Source organism: Equus quagga, chromosome 13 (assembly GCF_021613505.1).
Source record: "Equus quagga isolate Etosha38 chromosome 13, UCLA_HA_Equagga_1.0, whole genome shotgun sequence".
NCBI lineage: Eukaryota > Metazoa > Chordata > Mammalia > Perissodactyla > Equidae > Equus > Equus quagga.
The window spans coordinates 32,665,188-32,691,196 of NC_060279.1; the positions used below are offsets into that span (position 1 = coordinate 32,665,188).

Consider the following 26,009-nt stretch of genomic DNA (forward strand, 5'->3'; position numbering starts at 1 on the left):
TTCCTTTGTCAAACCCTCTTCAAAGGAGTAATAGGTAAGAGGACTAGGTCAGCCTAGTCCTCTCTCCCAACCGTAGTGTGTGTGTGTGTACACACATACACAGGGTGGATGGAGAAGTTGTTGCTAATTAAAATACACTCCCCCTAAAAAGGGGAAGGGGGAGTGTGACACTTTCCTTCCATGTTCAAGTGAAAATAAATAATGTACCCTGCAGCCCTTTCCCCTTTGCTTTCTTATGATTTGGGCAAAGGGCATCATAGGTGAAAGTGAAATAATTCAATATCAACTCCTTTCTTCTTTTTCCTTCCCCATCCTCTACCCCTACTCCCACTCCCAAGCTTGGGAGCATGGGGCTGGGATATGCACTGAGTGTTGCACTTTTATTTAGGTAGGGAGGCAAATTGAATAAGCCAGGAACACTAAAACTGGAGCCTCGTCCAGATAGTACAATACCACCTCCCTTTCAGCTCCCAAAGGAGATGACCAGACACAGACTTTATGATTATTATATTTTTTCAATGCCAGTGCTGCTCAGCCCTCAGCATAACTTCAGTTTTCATGAAATAAACAGTAACTACATAAAATTCCACCTTTCTGAAACTGAAATCTGAGCTCAGGTGAAAGTTTCTTCTTTCCCAAGAAGCTGAGCCTGTGTTCCATCAAGAGAGTCGAGGTTCCCCAAGTGAGGGGAGCTGCGCCTGGGTCCTGCCAACAAGTCACAGCAACGCCAGCTCACAATGGGGGTCTCAACTCACAGAAGTCAAAAGTCTTAAGACAGTGGGTGACCCAGATTGCCATAGAGATCAGGCCTGCGGTGCTGGAATACAGGCAGGTGTTGGCGCAACTGTCGCAGATAACTGAGGTCAATTCGGGCAAGGCAGAGGCCTGGTCCCTCAGAGCAGCGGGCCACCACTGTTCCCCAGGGATCCACCACCATGCTGTGGCCATAACTTGCTCTCTTCTCATGGTGGCATCCATACTGTGCTGCTGCCACTACATAGCACTGGGTTTCAATGGCTCGTGCCCGCAGCAATACCTGGGGATGAGATATGTGTTCACTTAAGTACGTGTAGGTGGTCGTGGGGAAGTGATAGGCAATGGACTTTACAGGCCAATCTACCCATTGGGACCATTCTGATAAGTGCTTAGGAATGATTTATTGAGCTATTCTTTAACATATGAGTTAGGCAACAATCTGGAGAATGAGTTTTCTCACTAGGTGAGAAGGGGAAGAAAATCAACTGGTAGGGCCAAGGGAGGAGAATGCGGTTAAGACAAGGCCTTTATGTTTTGAAGAGGTGTCCTCTTACCTCCCAGTGGGCTGGGCCTGTTATAGATCCAAAAGCTGAAGGGTAGGTAAGTATTTCTGCTCCAGCCTGAGCCAATGCCAGAGAGAGTTCGGGGAACCGCATGTCATAGCAGATAGCGAGACCAACCTGGAAAGAAAATCAGCCTACTTAGCCCCCTAATCCTGTGTGTCACAGCATCTAGTTATACCCCCGCTACCTATTCCTTAGGGCTTTCTATCATCTACTACCACGTCAAAGTATTTCTAAATCCCCTCCCTCTTGTTGTTCTCCCACTTTCATCCTTTCACAACTCCCACCTTGCCTGCTGGTGTGCTGACAGGTGACTCGAGACTGGGCCCAGGCAGGGTAGAATTGCTTTCACGCATAGGCTCCTGCCCTGGAATCTCGACGTCACACAGGTGTGTCTTCCTGTAAGTGGCCACTACTGATCCTAAAATAACAGGGAGAAGGACTACTCAGTGCTGGTGTTCTAGAAGCCCAGCTTAGTTCCTCTCCTCCCAAGGAGGAAATAGTTTATAGGCTACGACAGAAGTACAAACACCCCTAAAACCCTTGGCCAAGGAAACAGAAACAAAATAGAATTCTGGAGAATCTTAGTTTAGGCAGAAAAGCCTGGGAAGAGGCAGGCTAAAGAGTTATGAAGTCTCACCCTTGCTGTTCAGAAGCACATGACAATTGTAGATTTTCTGAGTCTGCTCCCAGTCTTGGCCACGCTCATGGAAACCACCCAAGGACAGCCAGAGTCCACATTCCCTGGGGGGAGGGGACACTGACAACTCTTCTCAAGGCTCCACCCTCATATCTGGCAATCCAGGGACACTGCCCAACAAAGAAACTACTTCTCCCTCCCACTTTCCCTGATACCTGGCAAGCTGGGTATATTCTCCCAAAAGGTTCCCATCCAGTGGCTCAGACAGGCGTAGCGTCTCTGCAGGGTCTCGTGCAATGAAGTCAAATGCCTCAGGCAGAAAAGCCAGGCAAGCGCCCAGTCTGGCAGCCTCTCGAACCAGCTCAGCACATGTTTTAAAGTTCTGCTGTTTGTCTGGTGTTGATGTTACCTGGCACACAGCCACAAGGGGCAGTTCCCAGGAGGAAGAGGAGACAGCCATGGTTCTGGGTCTGTGAATGGCATAAGCAGGACTCAGATTTCCGAGCATGTGGAAATCCAAGTTTGATGATGAGGGGCTCAAATGGGGAGGCAGGAAGGCTGGACTTCCCTTTGATTCTGCTCTTACAAGGCAGAATGACCCACCAATCAAATGTTCTGTGGATGTTTGGTACCCCAGTGTTTCCCACCATTCATTCATTTAAAACATTTACTGAGCATCCACTATGCGCCAGGCATTGAGGACACAACAAAACACGTTACCTGGGCTGAGCACAAAGTACTGAAAGAGGAGGTATCCGGAGGCCAGGACACAAAAGAAGGGACAGGAACTGGTGAGGAGGCCTGATGATGAAGCCCAGCCTGAGGAAGATGAGAAATCAGGAAACCAACCCCTCCTTCAAGTAAAAAATCTCTCCGATTTTCTGACTTCTCTTTTCATACTGTGAGGCTAAATCAGGGCCCTGCCAGTAAAAACCCCAAGTCTTCAAAACACTCTTTACTATAAATAATTGTGGGCTACAGGGAGAGATCATAAAGTGGGAAGATGGAGGAAGGGGGTCTGCTGGGCACCTGAATACCGCGACTTCTAGTGATCTTACATTAGCCTGAAGCCCCGTTCCTCTGCCAAACGTTTCTGCAGTTCAAAAGTCATCTCCGAGAAACTTCCTTGGTTTTCCCAGCCTCTCTTCTTGACCCTGCACTTGCACAGCTTTACTGACTCAAAGCATATTTCCCTCCTTAGACCACAATCTCTGAGGGGAAGTTCACCCTCGTTCCCCACCACCCCATGGTGGGCAGGGGACACTGGCACCCGAATCCCAAGCCGCTCCCCCACTCTCTAGTTAACCCGTCCTTCCCCGCCTCTCAGGGGTAGCGTCTCTGTTGCACAAGTTAAAGCACCACAGGCGGAATTCACCGCGGCCAGCGGGATAGGGAGTAGGTCCTACATGAAGGAACAGCCAAAACCATCCGCAGGATCCGAACCGAAAAGCGGCGTGGAAGCAGAGGCCCGGGGGCGAGTGGGCGGTAACTCCGAGACCGGACGTGACGCAAGGCGGGGGCTGAGCTGCGCAGGCCGGAAGCCCAGCAGGCGGCGAAGATGGCGGAGAGCAGCGGTCGCGCCGGCAAGAGCAGCGGGAGCGGCGCCGGGAAGGGGGCGGTGTCTGCAGAGCAGGTGAGGCGCGGAGAACGCGAAGGAGGCCAACCCGGCTGGGTCCGGAGTCGATGCAAGAAGAGCGGGGAGTCCGGGGCTGGTGCAGGCCTTGACTCCAGTCCCACATTTGCGTGGCCGCCCAGAGAGGGGAGGGTCCTTGGAGAAGCTAGCCGAACCCCCGGGGAGAGAGTAGGCTGGTTGGTAGGCGAAAGCCACGCCCCCCTTGGGGTGGTGGCTGAGCGTCGGGGAGAGCAAAGCCCCAAGATGCAGGGTCTGGGAGGATGCACAGGTCTGAGGGGAGATGGGTGGTCGCTTTCTCCACCTCTCCACACCCTCACACAGGGTATGAATGGCTGGGCGAGGCAGCTCGTAACGAATCTCAGAGTATTAGTCAGCGGGCTGGTCGTGTAGTTTGCTACGTGACCCTGAAACCACGTTGACAATCGCGGGCACTCTGCAGAGCCACGTGACTCACATACTCGATCTGTCTAGTGTTCCATACTATTTTGATTTGGGAGTCATTATTAAATTGAATTTCTTTAGAGACCAGACACCCTTTTTTAATTTTTTACACCCGAGTTTGCATTTCCCCCAGTGCCTAGCATCGAGAAATGTTTGATAAATTAATTAGAAAGCCCTTTGTGGCTTGGGAAACCATGGTTTGCTAATAGTGGGGCTAGTGTTTAATAGAGGTGGGAAGAAATCTACGTAATAGAAAGAAAAACAGTTGAACAACAGCTCTTTTAGTTACAGTTTCATTTACCAGTTGTGACGGTTATTACGGGCAAAGGTATCTGCATAAAGATTTTTCACACTGACCTATGCAATCAAAGAGCTCATAGTCTGGTGGGGAAAATAAGACATACAAAGTGCTAATATGAGGCAGAAGATAAGTGTCCTAAGAGAGTTATAAAGTGCTGTGGGATTTGGGGGAGGGAGAAGAGAGAGTTTCTGACTTAAGGGAAAAAAGAGAAGTGAGAAGGAACCTAATACTTTTTGAGGGTCTACCATGTGCCAGGCACTCTGGTGGGTACAGGGAAATAGATAAATGAAATAGACTTTGTTTTCAAGTTGGCTCACAGACTCATTTGAGAAAAGACAAAGCAAACAATAAGCTGTATAGTGTTACACACAGGCCCTTTTATGGCAGCTAAAGGAGGAGCGCTTAACTAAGCCCGAGCTTATGAGATTTGGGGCATAGATGGGAAAGAAACCTGTGGTATAGTGGGGTGGCCAAGAGCATAAGTTCACTGGGGTCGGACAGACCTGTGTTTGAATCACATTTCTCCTGTTTACTATCTACAGATGACCTCCTGTGGGTTATTTGTTTTGGCCTTCCCCTCCTGTAAAAGCGTAATGGTACCTACCTCATCACTGCATTTGATTATTAGACAAGACAATGCATGCACAGTGTGTTGCACGGTGACTGGAATATACTATGTGTTTAATAAAGGCTAGTTAGTTTGTTTTCTAGAGGAAATAATCCTTCAGCTCAATTCTCAAGGATAAGAGAAGTTAGTCAAGCAAAGAGGGAAGTGAAGGATTTTCTAGCTGGAGAGAATAATGTGTTTAAAAGCACTAAGGCGTGAAACTGCCTGACATGTTTGGGCCACAGGTGGATGTAAAGTTTAGGATGGACTGCAAGACTTAAATCTGGAGAAAAACAGATAAAAGAGGAATCTAGGATCTCGCAGGTTTTTGTCTTTGATAGATGCTGGTGTCATAGGGAATGTAGGAATATGGGCAAGTTTAGGGGGAAAATAAGTTTATTTTAGGATTTTGAGTTAGGATTTCTTGTGGGACATCCAGGTAGAGACCTTGGTAGGCAGTTTGATTTATAAATCTTGAGTTACAGAAAGAAATCTGAGTTGGAGATACAGATTAGAGATTTATGAGTTTATGGCTGGTAGATGAAACCCTGGTTGTGGAGGAAATCATCTAGGATTTGTACAGAAAGTGAAAAAAGAAGCAGAACGAGGGTGGAACCAATATTTAAGGGGTTAAAGGAAGAGAGCCCTCAGAGAGACTGAGGAGATGTGATAATTGAGTTCTGAGGCTGTTCCTTGCTTAACATTCTCTGGCCTTTGTGTTTGTGTTCCAGAGAGAACACTGGATAAAAATACAAGATTTATCACTGCTGCAAATTTGAGCCACATATGTCCCTTATAAATAAGATGGAAGTGAGTAACACATTGTGCTAGGCACTTTACTTGTTTTATCTTCTGTTATTTAATTACTGCCATTTGAAGTAGGTTGTGTTGTCCTCCCTTTATAGATAAGGACATTTGAGTTTCAGAGGCTTTAGTTAATTTACCTAAAGTCAGTAACTGGAAGAGCAGGGCTTTTAATTGAGGGACTTGAGGATCAGACCTATTTTTTCCACTTATACTATGATCATATTAGAGATATTTGGGCTGAGCCTGAGGATTGGATAGATTTGAACAGGCGGCAATGGAAATAGAATGTAGGGAATAGGGTAGGAAGAGGAGAGCCAGGGAAAGCTTACCTTGACACGAAGTGCAGTGACTGTTAAATTTGTTTAGCTAAATCATGAGGTGTAAGTCAGAAAGATATGGTCCTTAAAGCAAGCTGAGTCTTTGTATAGCAGAGAATTTAGGACTTTTTAATGTAAGCAGTGAGGGAGTCACAGAAGGATATATATCATACTATGGATTTTTTCCCCATTACATACAATAATACGTGTTCATTGTAGACAATATGGAATACCCAGGAAAAAGTACAAAATAAAAAGTAAAAAACAAAAGAAATAAATTAGCCATGATGGTACTAGTAGTATCCAGAGATAGTATATCGTTTGAGAGGTTCCCCCCTCGTTTATGTTTGTGTGTGTGTGTGTGTGTGTGTGTAGATGGAAACAGAGGACATGTGTATTTTGTATATTTATATATTTTATAAAATTAGTATTATACGGTATGTACTGTTGTGTAATCTTTTTAAAGCTAATAATATATCATGAACACTTTTCTGTGTCATCCAAGTGTTAGGAAAATTAAATTAGCAGCAGTGTATAGGATGGATTTGGAGAGTCCAAAAATAGGGAGATAATTTAGAAGACTATTGCAGTAGCTCAGACAAGAGGTAATGAAGGCCTGAACTAGGGTGATGTCAGTGAGCCTAAGAAAAATTGCTGATGCAATCAGTTTGGTAGTTGATGGGATAAGGATGTGTTCAAAGATGAAACCAGGGTTTCCTACCGGGGGGCTAAAGTGGTGTCATTAGCAGAAATAGGGGAGACAAGAAGAGGAACAGTTAAAACAAGGTAAAAGATGATCAGTTCAGCTTTGAATGTCCTGAATTTAAGGTATCTATAGGACATTTAGGTGGAAATGTTCTGTAGTAATAGCAGCTACTATTTATTTATTGACAACTTGTTAAATGCTGGATGTTATCCTAAGCCCTTGATGTAATTAATTAATCCTCACAACATCCTATGAGACAGATATTATCTCTACTTTATTGGTAAAGAAACTTAGAGTCAAAAAAGAAGTAACTTGCTCATGGTCAGACTTTGAAGCCATTTCTGTCTGACTCTGAAGCTCCTTCCTCTAACTTGGAAATTGGGTTTAGAATTTCTGAGGAGGTTTGGGTTTGCAGGCAATTAGAATAAAGGCAATTGTTGAAACCATAGAAATAGCTAAGAATACCAATTGAAATAGTGTAGGTAGTAAAGGGAGAAATACTATGAACAGAATCTTAGATCCTGTCTCCACTGTAGAGGTGAGAGGAAGAACTTCCAGAAAAGAGAAAGGAGAGTTGAAAGGGTTAAGAGAACCAGAGAACTGAAGGGTCCTGGAAACTAAAGGAGGGTAGAGGACCTACACTGTATCAAGCACTTGACATATTATCTCAGTTTAGTTCTCATTGTTACCCTGTGGCAGTGGTTCTCAGCCTGGTGTGGTTTTGCCCCCTAGGAAACATTTGGCAATGCCTGGAGACACTTTGGTTGTCACAAGTAGGAGTTGTTACTGGCTTTTAGTGGGTAGAAGCCAGGGATGTTGCTAAACATCCTGTGATGCACAGGAACAGCCCCCCACAACAAAGAATTATCCAGCCCAAAATATCAGTGGTGCTGATGTCGAGAAACCCTCTCTATGGTATATTAGCTCCATTTCATAAATGAAGAAACCAAGAGAAGTTAAATAACTCAATTATATAGCAGGTAAATGGCAAAACTAGGGTTTGAACCCAGGTCAGACTCTAAAGTTTGGGCTCTTTCCCCCATACCATGTTGCTACTTAAAGGAAGAATATTTCAAGAAGTAGATTAGGGGCTGGCCCCCTGGCCGAGTGGTTAAGTTTGCGTGCTCCGCTGTAGGAGGCCCAGTGTTTCGTCAGTTCGAATCCTGGGTGCAGACATGGCACTGCTCATCAAACCACGCTGAGGCGGCATCCCACATGCCACAACTGGAAGGACCACAACTAAGAATATACAACTATGTACCAGGGGGCTTTGGGGAGAAAAAGGAAAAAAATAAAAAATCTTTAGAAAAAAAAAAAAGAAGTAGATTAAAGATTGAGAAAAGCTCGTTGGATTATGCAATTAGGTAGGAGGCCATTCATGATCCTTGAGAAATAGTTTAATAACTAATAATAGTTTAATAACTGGTATAGACAGAAGACAATTAGAAGGGAATTTAAAGTGGGTTGGGAGTCAATGAGAGGTAAGGAAGCAGACGCAGTGAGTATAGCTCAGTCCTAAAAACATTTGATGAAGAAAAGGGATGAGAACCATTGTTTGATGGAATACTGGATGGAGTAGTAAGGTCAAAGATTTTAGAGTGGAGTATGTTTGTCAGAAAGGGGGCACTGAGCTGAAAAGAAGATATTTAAGTGGAGCAATACCCCAGAAAGTCTTTTTCCAGATGCATCCTATCATAATTCTCTACCTCTTCTATTCTTCCATTGAACCCAATAAGAGTAAATATCATGTAGGTAAGAAGGCCAAAGGACGTTTTGGGGATCAAGGTAATAATTGTAGATTTTTCCTGAAGTTATCCAAACTATATGGTATAGATTAAACAAAAAAGGAAGAAAACAGGAAAATAAGTCAAATGGAAACAGTTTGACTTTTATAAGAGATTATCTATGACAGCCATGAGTAAGACATCAATAGAAGTGGATTCTTAGAGTTAGACAAACCTGGGTACCATTACCAGTGCTGCAGTTCACTGTTATTTTACTCCCCAACCCCACAACCAGCCTTGGTCTCCCAATGTATAAAATGAAGTGACGTGTCTTATAATAATGTTTGTTTGTTTTAGAATTAAATGAGATAGAGTCTAACACAGTGCCTGGCACATAAAGTGTTCCTTTACTATACAAACTATGGAAGAAAGGCAGATTATTGTAGGACTATGAAAGAAACAGGTAGTTAAAAAGAGGTTGTATTTGCATATTTAAAATTTTCAAAGATTAGAAGGCAGGCTGCATGATGGAAAATAAGGAACACAATATAAGTAGAAAAGATTTTCTATCAAAAAATTTAAGGAATTGCTAGGCATTTATATGTGAGCACATAGAAGGGGATAACATATGGGAGTAGGGGATGGCTAGAACTGCTTTCTAGAAGAATCTGAGTTGAAACCTGAGGAAGGAAATAGAGTTAGGCAGAGAAGAATGGAATGAGAGAGGTTTGGAAAAATGTACTGGGTGGCATGAAGATTGTATGCAAATGCATGATGATTAGGGGAATTATAAGTGGTTTAAGACAGCAGGAGTGCTGAGAGTAAGAGGTGGAGGGAAGGCCTGATCGGGAGAAGTCATCAGGGACCAGGTCTTTACAGGACTTTGTTCTGCTGTGTTGAGTTTGGATTTTATCCTTATGTGAACGGTAGGAACCACTGAAGTTTCAGGCATAGGAATAATATGGTTAGATTTCAGTTTTAAGTCACTTGTGCCACAGTGTTGGGAATGGATTGAAGGAGGCAGATCTGGAGGCAGTGTGGACCTCAGCTAGGAGGACATAATAGTAAAGGGGAGAAAGGAGAGTGAGATAGAAGTGGGTGGTTTGAGGTATTTAGCAGATGTGACTTAAAGATTAATTGGATGTGGATAGTGAGTCAAGAATGATTCCAAGGTTTCTGGAGTTAAGATCTCTCCCAACTCTAAAAATGATTAAATTAACAAAAATAATAAAAGCTGTCATTAGGGCTCTGGGGAAACAGGTACAATCATGACATTGCTGGTAGCACTGTAAATTCATCTGGTCATCTTGGAGAGCTTTATAGCAACCTGCAATAGAAGCTATAATAATAAACTTTGACTCATTAATCTCACTTTTGAAAATATGATTCAAGAAATATGGCTATCATTTTTGTACTGTTCTTCCAGATACTAAAAATCAGTGCTATTTATTACAGAAAAGTTGGAAACAGCCTAAATGTCCCAATAACAGAGGAATAGTTAGACAGTTTTAAAAAATATATGAATAGCGTATGAATATTATAGCCTTAAAAATAAGAAAACTGGGGCCAGCCCTGTGGCATAGTGGTTCAGTTCAGCGTGCTCCACTTCATTGGCCTGGGTGCACAGGTTTGGATCCCAGGTGTGGACCTATACCACTCGTCAGCCATGCTGAGGTGGTCACCCACATAGAAAGTGGAGGAAGATTGGCATAGATGTTAGCTCAGGGCTAATCTTCCTCAGCAAAGAAAGAAAGAAAACCATGTCTTGCAGATGAATTGATAAAGCAAATGTGACACACACACACACACACACACACACACACACACACAGGAATATTATTCAGCCATAGAAGAGGAAATCTTGCCACTTGTGACAACCTGGATGAGCCTTGAGGGCATTATGTTAAGTGAAAATAAGTGAGAGAAAGACAAATACTATATTCTCTCATTTATATATGGACTCTAAAAACTGGATTCATAGAAACAGAGAGTAGATTGGTGGTTGCTTGGGCAGGGGTGAGGGGGATGAGTGATGGTGGTCAAAGGGTACAATCTTGCAGTTATAAGATGAATAAGCCCTGGGGACCTAATGTACATCATGGTGAGTATAGTTAACAATACTGTGTTGTATACTTGAAAGTTGCCAAGAGAATAGATCTTAAAAGTTCTCCCCACAAAAAAAACAGTTAACTGTGAGGTGCTGGATGTGTTAACTAACTTTATTGTGGTAATCATTTTGCACTTTATACATATATCAAATTGTAACATTGTATACCTTAAACTTATACAATGTCTTATGTCAATTATATATCTCAATAAAGCTGGAAAAAAAAATGTCCTGTATAAAATTGTTTGTATATGCCATTTATGAGAATGTAAAGAGCTCTGTATAAGTTGCACGGATTGAAGTTACTTTCGAATAGGGTAAATAGTTGGTATTTTAATCTAGTTGAATTCTTTTTCAATAGGGATGTTTACATGTAAGATGATGATTTAATAGGGGCTGAGAGAATCAACACTGTCTGGCCATCCGTGCTCACGCCAGACAACTTTAGGAGAACAAGGAATAAGGGAAAGGGAAAGAAAGTTGGGTCTAGCTGTGGGGGAGAAGACCATTAGAAAAGTTGTATTTTAAGAGGAAAAATGTGGGAATAGATCACAGCCTCTTTGTCTTTATTACCTGGCAGACTTCAGACATGACAGGTGTTAATATCAGATTATTTTGCATTTAACTTAGTTAGGTTGCAGTTAGCTGCTAAGAGATTTCATTTCCTTTAAGTGCATGAGTGGCTGAAATTTTCCATGATAACTGTGGATAGTTCATACATTTCACTAGATTTATTTTAGTTTGGTATTTGATTAAAAGTTCCTAAACCAAACTAAGAGGAAATAGGGGTTGTTAATTAGCAAGAATGTTTGAAGAAAAGTTGGAATTTAAAGAAAATCTCTTTTTGCCTTTAGTTGTGTTAAATTGGTGGTTGAAAAGTAGATTCCTACTAATTACTAAGGAAAATAAGTTCAGGCCTCAGAAATTTTAGACAGTTAAACTCATCTCACTGACGTATTTAATAACATACATCCAGAGAGTGAGTGGGTCATCTGGGCTCTAGAAGAACATCTAGAATCTGGTTTATTCATGGAATTTTCTCAGATGAAATTATTTTGATCAGTAACATTGACAGTGGAGAAAAAGCTAACTATAAATGGAATAGCTTTGGTATAGGCAATGAACGTGAAAGAAAAACAGCCTGTAGATGACTGAGATTTCCGAGGCATTTGTGGAAATGAGTGGGTGAGATTCCCAAGGCATTTGTTGAAATGAGTAGGTGAAAGTACATTGAAAAGATGATGGATGGGAGAAGGAAGCAAGTTGCTAGAATGAGAAGTTCCTAGCCAAGTTTATTCTTTGGTTTATTGGGCTGTAGAATGGATATCGGGGTGGTACACATCAGCCATTTGGGTTATATTAGCTATATATGAACCTTGCAGAGAGAGAGCTAGAGATAAGGGACCCTGGTAAAGATGAGGTGGTTAGTCGTCAATGGCAGTGAGACTGGAGATGATGTAAATGAGAGAGAGAGATTTGGCCTGGTTTGGATGGATGGGCCCACTGCTCTCAGCTGACCAGGAGGGTCCAAAGGGGCACTTCTGGGTTTGGAGAGAAGGCCATGATAGTAATTAATGTACTTCACTCCTTACAAAGCTGTTTCACACTAATTAGTTCAAGTGATACAACAGCCCTATGAAGTAGGTATCATTATCTGCTTTTCACAGGTGAGAAAAAATCTGAGGCCTGGCCCTCACTCCAGTGAGCATGTAATTGTTCTGAGGCTCCACTATTTGTGTTCAAAATGCTCCCTTGGTGATTCTAACATGTAGCCAGGGTTGAGAACCATACGGTTAAATGTCTGTCCAAGGCCATAAAGCCAATATGTGGCAGAGACAAAACTTGAAACTTGGTCTTTCGTCTCTGAGCCTTATGTTTTTCTTTCCTTTTTACCCCCAACCCCCTACCCCCCAATTTTCTTTCCTCATTATATCTCCTACCTTTCATCTGATACTTCTTTCCAAATACAGTCATCAGGGCCTTACACTGGAAGTGATGGTGGTGGTCATATTTGTACCCAGTCTGGTTTTCACACGGTGTTCTCTGCTCAGTTTCTGGGGAACAAGAAGCTGGTAGTAATCACTTCTCTGGGCCTTTACATATGTTATTTCTTAAAGATTTTATTTTTATTTTTCTCCCCAAAGCCCCCCGGTACATAGTTGTGTATTTTTAGTTGTGGGTCCTTCTAGTTGTGGCATGTGGGATGCTGCCTCGGCATGGCTTGATGAGTGGTGCCATGTCCGCACCCAGGGTTCGATCTGGCGAAACCCTAGACCACCGAAGCAGAGCGTGTGAACTTAACCACTCAGCCACGGGGCCGGCCCCAACATATGTTATTTCTTGTGCCTCTTGCACACCACTCGCCTGCCCCCAGTTTTTCATCCTTCAGTCTTCATTTAAAGCATTATCTCTGAGAGAGGCTCTATCAGTTAGGTTTTATAGGCTATAGAAACTGACTCTGGGCAACTTATTATTTTTTTAAAGGAGTGTTTTAGAAGGATAGTCGGTAGGTCACAGAATTGAACACAATGAAAAGAAAAATAACTAGGCCACACAAAGTTCAAGAACTGGGGTAGCTTTAGGGATTTCAGCGATAGGAATGGAGGATTGTCTCTATAGGACGACTAGGCATCTTACCTCCAACCACCTTCTGTACCTGTTTATCTCTACCCAAAATTCAGTTCCTGTAGAAAGACTATAGTACAGAATAGGTCACCGCCCCTGTGGTCCAGGAGCAAGGGTCCTGTGATTAGTCGCTCCACAAGAACGCTACTGAGTTAAGGAGGGGCAGTTCCCCAATGGAGGGATGCTGGGCAGACCCAAACAAGAGTTACTTATTACAAAACCTTTCCTGACAGCCCTCTTTACCTGCAAGTCTAAGCTCCCCGTAGGTGCTCCGGGAGCTCTCCACACCCATCCCTATATTACAAATGCCTGTTTCTCACCAAACTAAGCTGCAAGATGGCCTAGCAAGTATCTCACCACCTAGAAGGCACTCTGTTGGGTGAATGGAATTCCAGACAGATGTAAGTTAGAAATTGCAAACTTGTAGGTGTCCACCTACTGCATCTTTGTAAAGCCTGCCATCCTATGTCATATCTTGACTTTCTGCCATTTCCACTGTCCCCTCTCTCACCTCATCTCTTTCTCACTTTCTTAGGTAATCGCTGGCTTCAACCGCCTTCGGCAGGAACAACGGGGCCTGGCATCCAAAGCAGCTGAGCTGGAGATGGAGTTGAATGAGCACAGGTGAGGAAGCCAGGAGACGCAGACAACAGGAGAGTTGGATGGGCCATTTTGTAAGGGAGGGTTGCAGTAGTGTGGGACTGAACTCTCAGATCCTGCCTTGTCCTGCTACCCCAGCCTAGTGATCGATACGCTGAAGGAGGTAGATGAAACCCGCAAGTGCTACCGCATGGTTGGAGGAGTGCTGGTGGAGCGGACTGTCAAAGAGGTGCTGCCTGCCTTGGAGAACAACAAGGAGCAGGTGAGCAAGAATCCCCGCATGGAAGCTCTGAGCAACAAAGGGGTAAGGAGGCCATGGATTTAGGGAATATGGTGGAGGAAAGTCTGCGTAGGAACTCACGTTGAAGACAGCGTAAATAGTCTGTTAGCTTATGTTCTTTATGCTATGCTAAACCTAACTCCTTAGACAAGAGGTATTGCTGGCTGTATGCCTCTTTCCATGGGCTCTGTGACTGGCTGATTTGGGGGAGGGGAGGTGCTTAAAGCAGTGTTTCTCATGGTGTAGTCCTTGGATACTTGCATCCAAGTCACCTGGAGGACTAATTTAAAATGCAGCTTCTTGGACCCACTGATTCAGAACCTTTGTGGACGGGGCCCATGAACTAGCAGTAAAATAAGCAGCCCAGGTGATTCTTACGTACACTAAAGGTTATAAACTATTGTGTTTGACAAAGGAATAATTTTAGTCTGGGCTCTACTATTAATACTTGGTTAAGGGTGAGGTTGGAGGTATCGTCTGTCCTTCACTTCCCCCATCTGTAGTCCATACCAGGTTGGGGGAGGGAGTCCTGAAATCCTTACATAATCCCTGTCGCTTGCCCTCTAGATACAGAAGATCATTGAGACACTGACACAGCAGCTTCAGGCAAAGGGAAAAGAACTAAATGAATTCCGGGAAAAGCACAACATTCGTCTCATGGGGGAAGACGAGAAGCCAGCAGCCAAGGAAAACTCAGAAGGGGCTGGGGCTAAGGCCGGCTCAGCTGGAGTGTTGGTCTCCTAGGGACCAAGGCCTTTGCATTTTTTTTACCCCGACTCCCATTTCTTCTAATTTCTCTTTATTGTTATTATTATTTTCTCTGCTATTGTAATATTTTTTTGTTAATTAAATGTTTTGGTCAGAATGCTTAGCTCTAGCCTGAAGCTTTCTCCCAATATTAGGGGTGGTATTTGCATGAAGCAAGGAAAAGAATATGATTTGTGGGTTTTGGTTCCATCAGTTTAATGGCTCACAATATCAGAGGAGGTCCCAGGTTTTTTACTTACCCTTGCAAATAAAAATGTGTCTACTTATTTATTGCCCTCCCCCAAAAAGATTCAAAGACAAATGTTAACTCTCAGACTGAAATTTAATAAGCATTTGAAATGAGGCAGATAGCTCTGGTGATAATACCTTATGAGTTTGCAAGAAAATAGAGACTTGGCAGTGTGTCTTGGCACCATTCTTTAGATAAAGAGGTCCAGGATGCAAACCTGTGGACTCGCTGTCCTGCCATCCTCACCAAACCCCCCAACCAGGTAAAGCTGATCATTCCAAAGGCAGGTCCGATGGCCCACGCGTTTCAGCCCATGGTCTGCACAGGGGAAGTGGAACCACAGAGAAGGAGACTTGCCTGTTGGGTAAGGGCAAAGGGTAGTTATTGAGGTAGTATCACATCGGCACCCGTGGGGCTCTTATTTTCTCATTTGATTTGTGGGCCTGATCAAAATTTAATATTCTGCATATTCCTTTCACTTGTCAACTAATTCTTCCTCCTCTCTACCCCATCACTCCATTCTCTTTCTGTCTGTAGTCTTCTATCTTCCCACCTTTTCCCCTCCTCAACCATTAAGCCGGCTCTCACGGGTATCATAGATGTAGAGGTCATTGCAGATGGTGTCTCTAGCTCTGGTCAGAGTTTCTCCACCAAACAGCACAGCAAATGGCCCCACCACAGAACATGAGTGATGCCGTAGTCCCCGAGGCCCCTGCTGGGACCCCTGCCCACTGCTCACAAGCCTTGCAAGCTGTTCCACCAAACGGGGGGCAACAGGTGGTTCCTCCTTGGGGGAGAAAGAAGGGATCGTCTGGATGGATTTGGGCATCACAAGTTTAGCCCCCTTCCCACCCTTAAGCAAGATGCGAGTAGATCATACCTTAATCTTCCCGTGACTCCAATGCCCAGCTACTTCTGGTTCCCCTGAGTCGCAACCCCCAAAAAGCAATAGCTGGTGACCTGCGTGGGGCCCAGGAGTTTGGAGCAGGGCAGCACAATGACCTGAGCGTGAGACTGTGTGGCAGCCTTCTTCCTTGTAGCTGTGGATATGCAGAAATTCAGGCCTGAGTTGGGTTTTCTGGAAAATGTAAGTGCTGTCCTACTTCCCTCGCTCCCCTAACAAGGCTAGAGAGGACGCATGGGACAGTGCGATAAGTCAGATGAGATGGAGGGTAATATTGGTAGAGAGTTCAGCTATCTTAGACATGGTAGATTCCCAGGGTAAGAGGATGCTAGGGTGACGAAGTGGATAAATGGCCTGCGAAATTGTTTAGCCTTTGCTTTTCCAGAATGTAGATGAAGGGAGGGTGAAAAGTTTTGGGCAGGGGATGCCATACCAATAGGTGCGGGCGCTGGGGTCCAGCCTTAACGTGTAGATGCTTCCATAGCGACGCTGAGTTCGGGTCCCTCCCTCCCGGCCTGCCACCCGCAGCTCTCGGTCGGAGAGGCGGGTACAAGTGTGACTACTGAGGCCGGCAGGGGGGCAGTTGCCAGGGGCTGCGGTCCACGCCTCCCACACCCCGCGGTCCGTGTCCAGGGCAGCCACTGTGGCCACGCGCCGCGACCCGTCCCAGCCGCCCACCACGCAGAGCCAGCGCCCGCCCACGGGCACCGAGTCGTGATGGCTGCGCCTCAGGCCGCCACGGACTCCCACCTGCACCGCCTGGCCCGCAGCCGGATCGAAGACCACCGTATCACTGCTTGGCTCTCTCGCCCCTCCGGCTAGGATACCCCCCACCAGATAGAACTGTCCCCGCAGTTCGGTGCAGGAGTGGAAGGCCCGGGCAAGAAGCGCGTCCCGAGCCACCGGCCGCCAGGTCCAGCCCGAGGCCCCCGCCCCACCGGGGGACGCCGCCACCGCCATGGGGCGGGCAACCCGGGGCGCGCCCCTACACGGGGGCCAGGCCCCGCCCCTTCCGCAGGCCGCCCTGGGAACCGCCCCTCGCGGAAGCCTGCCCCGGTCCCCACCTCAAGCCACCGCTTCGCTCCACCGTCGCCCGGCAACCACTGCAGCGGCTGCCGCGCGACCGCTGCAAACTGCAGGTCGCAAAGCACCGGTTACCGTGGAGACAGGAGACCTGGATAGCTACCAGAATCGTAAAATGTTGTCACCGGAGGCAGGAGCTGTGCGAGGTCAACAAAAATACTGAAAGATTGTTAACCTCGCAAAGTCCGATGACAGCCAGTTCCTCAGAAGGGTCCCTTCTAAGCTGGGAACTGTTTTAGAATGATGACGTTTGAGGTGCAGATGTTGCTCTGCTGGGGGAGGTGAGGGACCTTGTCCTTTGGCTTCGGCGGCGTTTCTAATTCGTACTGACCTCCCCAGGGATGAGCTAGGAAGGAGAGACGATAGGCAGAGTGAAAGTTGACGGAGAACTGGCCTTGGGGTTTTGCTCCCAACTATACTCCTGACTCTCAAAGTGACTGTTTCTCTAGGCCTCCTCAGCTTTCTCATTTATAAAATGTGCTGTTGGTTTATCCCTAGGTGTCTTCCAGACGGTCATTCCGTGAAAGGCTTTGAAGGTCCTGATTGATTGGGTGGGAAGGTCCTTTCCGCTCTGGCCACTAGAGGGTGGTAGAACCCAGTCTCTCGGGGCACATTGTAATTGTGCGTGTGGTTGGGTTGGGGGTGAGGGGAAATACCTAAGGCGAACCTTGGAGAACTTTCCACTACTGAGTCCTAGGAAGAGTAATTCCTTATTTCGTCTGCCTTATAGGCTCACACAACAAGGAAACTGAGGAATTGTGGCACCTGGAACTCAGGATTAAAGGCAGGGAGTTTCTCCTGATAAGATCCAGGGCAGATGCTGCCCAGCCTTAGAAGCTGGATAGGGGTGAAGTGGGGGAGGAGTGAGAAAAACAGACTCCTGCCCCTCCCTGATAGCTTCTTTTTATTCAAGCCTGGTCCCTGAGCTTCTTCTTAACTCTATCCCTGCAGGACCTAGTGAAGAATGAAGAGGCCCAGATCCAAGTTGACTAGTTTCAGCTATAGAAGGAAATGCAGACAGATTTCCACTCCCAGCACAACTGATGTGGGACAAAAACAAGACTTGTGTCCTCCAGGGCTGGGCTGTAAATGGCAGTGATGACTGCTACTTTTGCCTTTGGTTTCTACACATCGACTTGATCCCCATCATACCCAGAAATTGAGGCCATATAGAGAGGCCAGGGTTACGGTGCACATGGACATGTAATTCAGGGATCTGATAGTACAGCAGGGCTTTCTCACTCCTAATCCTAACTCTTGGTCCTCAGAGACAACAGCATGGGGGGGGCCAACCCCATGGCGGAGTGATTAAGTTCATGCACTGGCTTTGGCAGCCAGGGTTTTGCGGGTTAGGATGCTGGGTGCGGACATGCCACTGCTCATCAAGCAATGCTGAGGCAGCATCCCACATAGCACGACCAGAGGCGCTCACAACTACAATATGCAACTATGCACTGGGGGGATTTGGGAAGAAGAAGAAGAAAAGAAGATTGGTAACATGTTAGTTCAGGTGCCCATTAAAAAAAAAAAATTATGGGGGGTATGGGCAGGAAGGCACAGTTAGAGAGGCTGGAAGATAACTAAGACCTGTTCCCTACCTGTACTTAATGCTGAGATCCAATAATAATTTTGAAAGTCTCTGCCAACTCAACTTTAGCTCTCCCTGAGTCTGACAAGGAAGATCCTCAGTTTTCCCAGATCATTGTAAAAAATCTCTAAAAAGTCACTAACTTCTAATGCCAAGCCAAGATTTTGGAGAAGGCAGAAAAGAATCCAGGAAAAAAAAAAAGAAGAAGAAGAAAAGGAAGAGAAAAGAAAACAAGCTGATCTGCACTTGGATGACACATACTTTAGATGCCCCAGGACAGCATCTAAAGTGGTCTATCATGACCCTGTCAATGATACAAAAACTGGAAGGGCATTAAGATAAAGTGAAGGGTAGACCTGAGAGAGAATTGTGAGAGGTAAGGAGAAGGGCAGCCAGGGCTCCTCCTTTTCTGGATCTGCTTTCACCAGCTAATAATATCCAGGGACAACCTCTGTCTAGGAAGGGGCTGGGGGCAGATCATCCTGAAAGTCTCATAGTCCTGACATGATCCTATGAGTTTGGTCTCAGTTGGCCATTTCTGGCAAGCAAGGATCCCTACAGCCCAGCTTCCCAGACTCATGTCCAAATTTTTACCTCCTTGTCTCAAACTTTCACAAAACTCTTAGTCTATTTTCTCCTTCCCTAAACCCCATTTTCTGACCCTGGGACCATCCCTGGTTCTCAGCATTGGTCAGTACACACAGAAAGCCAATAAGTGGACCCTAGGGGTGTTAGTCACACTCTCAAGACTCCATCAGTTCCCTCTGCTTATATCTCCTAGGCTTTCCCACCCTTCAGGCCCTCTCTCTTGCCCTTCCTCTATTGTCCTCTGACCCTTCTACATTTTTCCCACAGCTCATTCTGGCCAGTTGACTTCCTGGCCCCATGCCTTCCTGATCCCAATTCTGGCTCTTTGCTCTCAGCTCAGCCAGAATAAGGACATGGACAAACAGAGGGACAGAGGAATGACCAGAGAAGGGCTGCAGGAGGCCATATCTTGAGTTCCTGTGACTGAGATGTGAGCTGGAAGGAGCTTGGGGTGAGGAGAGTGGGAATCAGGTGAGTTAGAGAATGATGGAGAGGTGGCGTTAGCGTGGGGAAGAACTTGAACTTTTGAGGGACTTGGCACTATTCAGTAGGAAAGTATCATTGGGCTGTTGCTGAGTGGTGGAAATTGAGGGCAGGAGAGGGAAGTACCTGAGTGACCCTAGCAGTGGGCAAGTAGGCATCCAGAAATTTCTCTAGGTCTTCCTGTCTCTGTTTCAGATTTTGTCTCTTTGAATTACTTCTCTTCAGTAACTGTGTGTCTGTGTCTGTGTGTGTCCTTCCTCCTCTCTCTCTCTGTGTCTTTCTTTTTCTGGGTTTCCACTTGTCTCATTGTGCCTTGAGATCTGTCTCTCATCATTTCTGCTCTTGTGTTTCTCTCTCTGGGTCTGCCCTTTTCTCTGTCTCTTTCTGTACTGCTGAACAGAGCCAACTGTCTGACTTTCCTGAAAGGAGATTTGGAAATTTCCAGGAGTGACCAGGCTTCTCCCCTTTGGCTGTATTCTAAACTGTAAAACCAGTTTGGGGTCCCTGGGCACAGTCATAGAGTATTGATTACTGATGAGCGCCTGAGTGAGTGTCAACATATGGGGGCCTTTTCAGGGAGTGGAATTTCCCCACAGAAGACCTTAGAGCATGGAGGCCTGGGCTCAGGGAGGGAAGCAGGCTGGCAAGGGGAGATTAGACTGCAGTCTTTGTTCCACTACCCTTTCCTTATAGCTCATGGACCAGTGCTTCCTAATCTTGCTAATTATCACAGGCAAGGGACTCTTGCTCTGTTTCTTGATCCCTAGCTCTTCTTTTACGCCACTTCTAGAATTGAAAGAGAAATTGAAGTTCAAAAAGATTTCAAGGTGAGGCTGGAGGAAGGTTACGAGGGGTTTCTGCAAGGAAGGTATGACGTACATCTTGGGGGGTGTGGTAGAAGATGCTCAGAAGGGAGTCAGGGGGATGCTCTATGTGGCTTCCACCCTGCCTCTCCCACAGTCTGGGGCTTCCCTCCTCCATCCTCATCTCAAAGGCTCCCAACCTCACTGTCTCTGGGACTGAAAACTGATGCAGAACAGGGTCCAAGTTTCCAGGTGTAGTGAAAGCAAGGCCAAGAACTAGTCCTGCTGCCGTGGGGCCTCTGGGGTGTCTTAAAATTGGAAGACCTAGCCCCTCCTTTCCAAGACCAGGCAGAGATAGAGCCTGGGGCACCTGAGACAAGGGCTCCTCTGCAGCTGCACCACATCCTGGCCTCTGACCAGGGCAACCACACCTGAGCGCTGACGGGTGCTGAGCACTGACGATGGAGACAGGTGGAGCTGCAGGTCTGATGTGACTTTGGGTCCCGGTGGGGAGAGAAAGGAGGGAATTAGGGTTTACAAAAGGGTTTACAGAAGTGAATACTTCGGGCCATACAGAAGGAGGATTATACTAACAAACTTCAAAAGAAAATCTGCCCTCAAATTAGGAATCCCCATGGGGCTAGCCCAGTGGTGCAATGGTTAAGTTCACATGTTCCTCTTCGGCAGCCCGGGGTTTGCTGGTTTGGATCCCGGGTGCGGACATGGCACTGCTTGTCAAGCCATGCTGTGGTAGCGTCCCTCATATACAGTGGAGGAAGATGGGCACGGATGTTAGCTCAGGGCCAATCTTCCTCAGCAAAAAGAGGAGGCTTGGCAGCAGATGTTAGCTCAGAGCTAATCTTCCTCAAAAAAATAAAAATAAAAAAATTTAGGAATCCCCAGTTCCTACCAGTTCTCCTAATTCCCACCTCCCCCTTGTGTCCTCTCAGCACGTGCCCTCTCCTCGAATGTCTTCCCTCAGGGACCGTTCAACACTTGCCCTCTCCTCTCAGGGTCTTCCCTACTCTCTTCCCTATGCTCCCACCTCTTCTAGGCTTCTCACAGCCCCTGTGTCTCATGGTATTTTCTTTGATCTGCAGCCCCATTTTCTGCTCTGCCACTGTCCTGCCACCCCCAGTGCCAAGTCCAAGGGTGATACTAGGTTGTAGGGCCCCAGGAGGCTTTCCCCTGGGGAAGCGGAGTTGGGTGGTAGCAAGAGCTCAGGCTGATGGCCAGGAAGGAGTAGTCTTTGGTTCAGAGAGGAACCACACCCTCAGCATCCCAGCTGAGAAGCTAAAGAGGCCAGGTGTTACCTGAGGATGCCCCTGGTGGTGCAGGGTGCCCCCAGCCCTGGGGGCTGCCTCGATGTTCCCCAACAGGTGGGTTCCCTGGGAGAAACCTGGTCCTTTCTGTGGTCAGGATGGAGATGGGAGAATGCAGGGGAGCACAGCTTGGGGTCCTTACTAGAATCCATTCTCTTACCAAATTCTCAGGACTCCACCTAACCTTTGCTCCTACCTCCTCTTTGCTGCTGCATCTTCTGCTGCTGTTGTCACCACCTGGAAGACTGATTTCCATGATGGCTTTTACTCTTGTCCTAGACCAGCCAGGACCTATTTCTAGACCCTCCTAAAACTGCTAGCCTATCCAGGACACTGGGTCAAAGGATAAAGGCATCTGCCTCTTAACGCATGCCCTAGTCCCTGATTTCATGGCTGTGTATTTACAGAAGCTTGGTGAGTTCATGGGGTGAGAATAAGAGGTAGGGAGCTCTGCACCCAATGGCCTACTGAGAATCAGGGCCCAAATGTGCCTTATGTTCAGCTGCTTCCTCCCCGGGGTGGTTCACTCCAGCTTGGACTCTTTAGGAACAAGCTCGGGGGACTCCAAGGGATGTTATTAGGCAACCAGGAGGTGTGGTTGTCATTAAAGGATGGGGCTGGGTACTGGGGATCAGTGGGCCTCTGGATAGGCAGATAGGAACAGCACAGCAGAGGAAAGTTTAGACGGCATCTCTTGGAAAACAGGATGCCTCCATCCTAATACTGGGCACAGTGAAGCTCCAGCTGGAGGGGAGCAAGGTGTTTTTCAGTGCAGCAAACCCTGCTGGAGCCCCTGTTTTCTTTATGGGGCTCCCTCCCCACCTCTCCATGGGTGAGGATCATGCTAGAGAGGAGCAGGAGTGACCTTGAAGCTTCTACTTGAAATAGCCTTGGTCCTAGGGATGGAATCAAGTCCCATATCAGTAATCTTCCACCACCACATCAACCAGCCTCCCAACACCTTTTCTTTACAAACTACAGAAACCAAGGCAACGAGCAGATCAGGAATAGCTTAATATCACACAGAGAAACAAAGCTGTGTAGAAATGAATTTCAGGCATTTTGTCCACACCCTTGCTTCCAACTAGTTCCACTCTGATTTATTATCCACTCTCATCTCTCCCAAAGCCTGAGGGTCTCCCCCCACCCTCTGACTCCTCTCTGACCTGAGATCTCACTGCAAACAAACAGGATGTTACTCACTAAAGAGCTCTCTCATCTACTCCTTCCCCGATCCCATCCTCCTGACACACCACCTCCAGCCCTTCACACCACTCCCCCCTTCCCCCCTCACTCAGTCTGACCCTCACTCTCACTCTTCTTCTCCTCCACACCACCCCACCCATCCTTGTCCCTCCCTGACTCACCTCCAAGTCCCATTGACACAAACAAAAATTTCAGCACAACCCACTCCAACCGGTTTGGCTTAGGTGTGCAGCCTGCCATGGGGACAGACACGGGCTACACACAGATGCTTGGACACATGGAGGTAATGAACATCTGCAGTTATGCACAGAGACAGTCCTGAGTATGGGCATGGCATGTGTATACATACAGAGACACATAGGGAGTGTGTGATGGTGGCATACAGACTGTTATAATTGTTTATGTTTGTCTCTCCTAATTGAGGGCTCCTTGAGGGCAGGGACCATGCATTTCTGTCCCCTCCCTGGAAGCTGGTACAAAATGGTGCTCACTAAATGTCTGTTGAATGAACTAAGGCATGCAGGCATGCACACAGTGATGTTGCTCAAATATACATACTAAAGATGCCACCTTGGCTCAAATTGTTCCCATTCTTAGGGCCCAGAATTTGGATGGGAAGAGGGTAGGTAGTGAGGAATGAGGGGAATGGGGGTTCAATGAAGAAGAAAGTCTTCCCCAACCAAGTACTTTCTTCCAGCCCCAGCCCTGGAATCTGCCTTCCACAGGACTCATCCTAAAAGCAGGGGGGAAAGGCCTAAGTACAAGGGCATATTCCCCAAGAGCACAGCCCTTGTGAGACATATAAGACTGAGGGCACGATGGGACAGAGGGACTTGGAGATAGATATTGTTAGATGAGAAGGAGAAAGATTCCTACTTCAAGCAAAGGCCTGAAGTGGGCTGCCTGGCTCAGGTGCTCCCTCTCAGGTCCAATGGTGCGCGTGGCCATCAAGGCCACCTCTGGTGTTTATGAGCACCTGAACATACCCATGAAAAAATGTTGGGTAAATCATAAAAAAGTCCTGACTTTAGCATCCCCTGGAAAGTCCTGCCTCCCTCAGTGCTCCATATGCCTGGAGCTGGGGGTGAGTGAGTGAGTGTCCCAACTAGGGGCTCACAGACTTCCTGACTGGTAGTGCTGTGGAGAGGTAGGGGTATATTGTGAATGGGATGGCCAAAGAAGACTTAGGGACTAACTGCTTTCCCACCCCCATGCCTCAGTTTCTCCTGTGGTCTCCTGGACGGGGAGGGGTGAATCCGTGGGAAGGAAAAGAGCTCCTCTGAAGCCATGCGATAGGATCCAAGGTGTGATAATTATAATTATAATACAGGATGCTCCCTCCCCATTCCCCCTGGCCCTACCCCACCCCTGCCACAGTGGATCTCAAAGAAGCATCGGGGTGGGGCTGCTCCCCTGGCACAGGTGGGGACCTGAGTCCTGAAGAGGAGAAGGGGTTTGCCATGATGGAGACTGAGAGAAATTGGGGAGTTTTGGCATCCAGCCTGGCCCTTGAGGCCACAACCCTGACCTATGGGAAATAGCCTGCAAAGAAGAGGTCACAACCATGGTAATGGCTGGGGGTTGGGATCTAGAGCCAGAGCTGGAGTCATGGTCCAGAGGCAGAGTTAAAGTCTGGATCACAAACCAGGTTCAGGAGAGTCAGGATTTCTGCTTCACTGACCCTCCCTGTCCACCTTTTCCATACTGACATCCATTCATTCACAAATTCCTGTCTTCAACAAAAATGTAGTCAGTCCCCGTTAGGTTCCATGGATTGTCCTAGCATGGATGACTGAGACGAGATCATAAAACAAGCCCAACTTTCAGGAAGTTCACAGACTACAGCTCTCGTCCTGTCCCTCAATTTAACACATTTTCCGAATCCCTGGCACACGTCAGACTTCAATCAATGTTTCTTAAATCGAAGCTTACAATTTAGTTAAGGAGATAAGATGTGCACAAATTATGAGTACAGAAGCTATAATAAAGGGACTAGGAGAGGCTGAGGAAGAACAGAAGGGAGAAAGATTAATTTTGGGTGGGAGGTGCTGAGAAGGCTTCTTGGAAGATGTGGCCTTTGAGGTCAGCTTTTAAAGATGAATAAGGTTTTGACAGGTAGAGTTGTGTGTGTGTGTGTGTGGAGAATATTCTACATGAAATGATTGCCCTTACTGCTCTTGATTCCTCCTTCCTGCCTCTTGCCAGACAAAAGGGTCCTGCTGCAAGATTTTAACCTATATTTTTTTTCTTCTCTTATGTCTATCTCTATATTTACCATTCTTTTAAGCCCCAGCCTGTCGGTTGTCTTGCCTCTCCCCTTCGCTCAGTTTTCAGGGAGTTCAGAGTCAGGCCCCTTCCTCTGGCTGTCCCAGAGAGGCCAGAAAGGTTTTGTGTAACTTGGTGGTTACATATTATGCATCCAAAATAGAAACACATGATCTTGCAAGTCTAAGTCTGCTTACAGGAATACAGGGACAGAGTATTTGAAATCAAGATTGTTCCTGCAAAGTCCAGACATATGGTCTTGCTCCAGGACCATGGATAAATCAGTAAAATGACTGTGGAGGTGGTGGAAAGGAACCCCTTTCCACTCAAGTAGTGCTGATGCACGTTCGGGACTCCTGGTCAGGTAACGAGAAGGTGCTGACGCTGAGAGAGGGCCCTGCCAGGGAGGCCAGGAATCTATAGGGCTAATTCCTTGGTCAATCCCTTGGCTTCCTATGTATGGCTGGGGTCCAGGGGGTCACTTAAGCTCTTTCTCAGGGGTCTTTGAACTAGCCTCAAGGCTAGTTCCTCAAGGATAGAGGTGTCTGAGCAAACCGTGATACTACCTAAGTTGTGTGTCCTCCAGTAAGCCCCTTCCCCTCGCTGAGCCTGTTTTCTCATCCGAAGGATGAGGTATATGAGCCAGCACTGTTCTCACTTCTG

General features: G+C 46.6%; 3 protein-coding genes across 7 annotated transcripts; 1 reads left to right on the forward strand and 2 right to left on the reverse strand.

Moving 5' to 3' along the window:
- Positions 1 to 490: 490 nt before the first annotated feature.
- Positions 491 to 3,516, reverse strand: NIT1 (nitrilase 1). Of its 4 annotated transcripts, none has more exons than XM_046683715.1 (7): positions 3,403 to 3,516; positions 2,680 to 2,778; positions 2,175 to 2,429; positions 1,960 to 2,063; positions 1,607 to 1,740; positions 1,311 to 1,436; positions 491 to 1,036 (listed from the first exon to the last, which is right to left on the reverse strand). In XM_046683715.1, the coding sequence occupies exons 3-7, from the start codon at positions 2,417 to 2,419 to the stop codon at positions 770 to 772; spliced, it is 876 nt and encodes a 291-aa protein (XP_046539671.1). In that variant the 5' UTR covers positions 2,420 to 2,429; positions 2,680 to 2,778; positions 3,403 to 3,516; the 3' UTR covers positions 491 to 769. The 4 variants fall into 4 exon arrangements, with proteins under 4 accessions (XP_046539671.1, XP_046539672.1, XP_046539670.1 ...); XM_046683716.1 differs by having other exon boundaries at positions 3,366 to 3,489; XM_046683714.1 differs by having other exon boundaries at positions 3,335 to 3,418.
- PFDN2 (prefoldin subunit 2) lies at positions 3,474 to 14,978 on the forward strand. 2 transcript variants are annotated; one of them, XM_046683720.1, is made up of 5 exons: positions 3,525 to 3,592; positions 5,673 to 5,751; positions 13,763 to 13,851; positions 13,966 to 14,089; positions 14,675 to 14,978. In XM_046683720.1, the coding sequence occupies exons 2-5, from the start codon at positions 5,728 to 5,730 to the stop codon at positions 14,849 to 14,851; spliced, it is 414 nt and encodes a 137-aa protein (XP_046539676.1). In that variant the 5' UTR covers positions 3,525 to 3,592; positions 5,673 to 5,727; the 3' UTR covers positions 14,852 to 14,978. The 2 variants fall into 2 exon arrangements, with proteins under 2 accessions (XP_046539675.1, XP_046539676.1); XM_046683719.1 differs by lacking the exon at positions 5,673 to 5,751 and having other exon boundaries at positions 3,474 to 3,592.
- A 200-nt stretch (positions 14,979 to 15,178) lies between these two features.
- On the reverse strand, positions 15,179 to 17,086 carry KLHDC9 (kelch domain containing 9). The gene is made up of 4 exons (XM_046683712.1): positions 16,442 to 17,086; positions 15,985 to 16,144; positions 15,693 to 15,891; positions 15,179 to 15,461 (listed from the first exon to the last, which is right to left on the reverse strand). The coding sequence occupies exons 1-4, from the start codon at positions 16,966 to 16,968 to the stop codon at positions 15,295 to 15,297; spliced, it is 1,053 nt and encodes a 350-aa protein (XP_046539668.1). The 5' UTR covers positions 16,969 to 17,086; the 3' UTR covers positions 15,179 to 15,294.
- Positions 17,087 to 26,009: the final 8,923 nt, after the last annotated feature.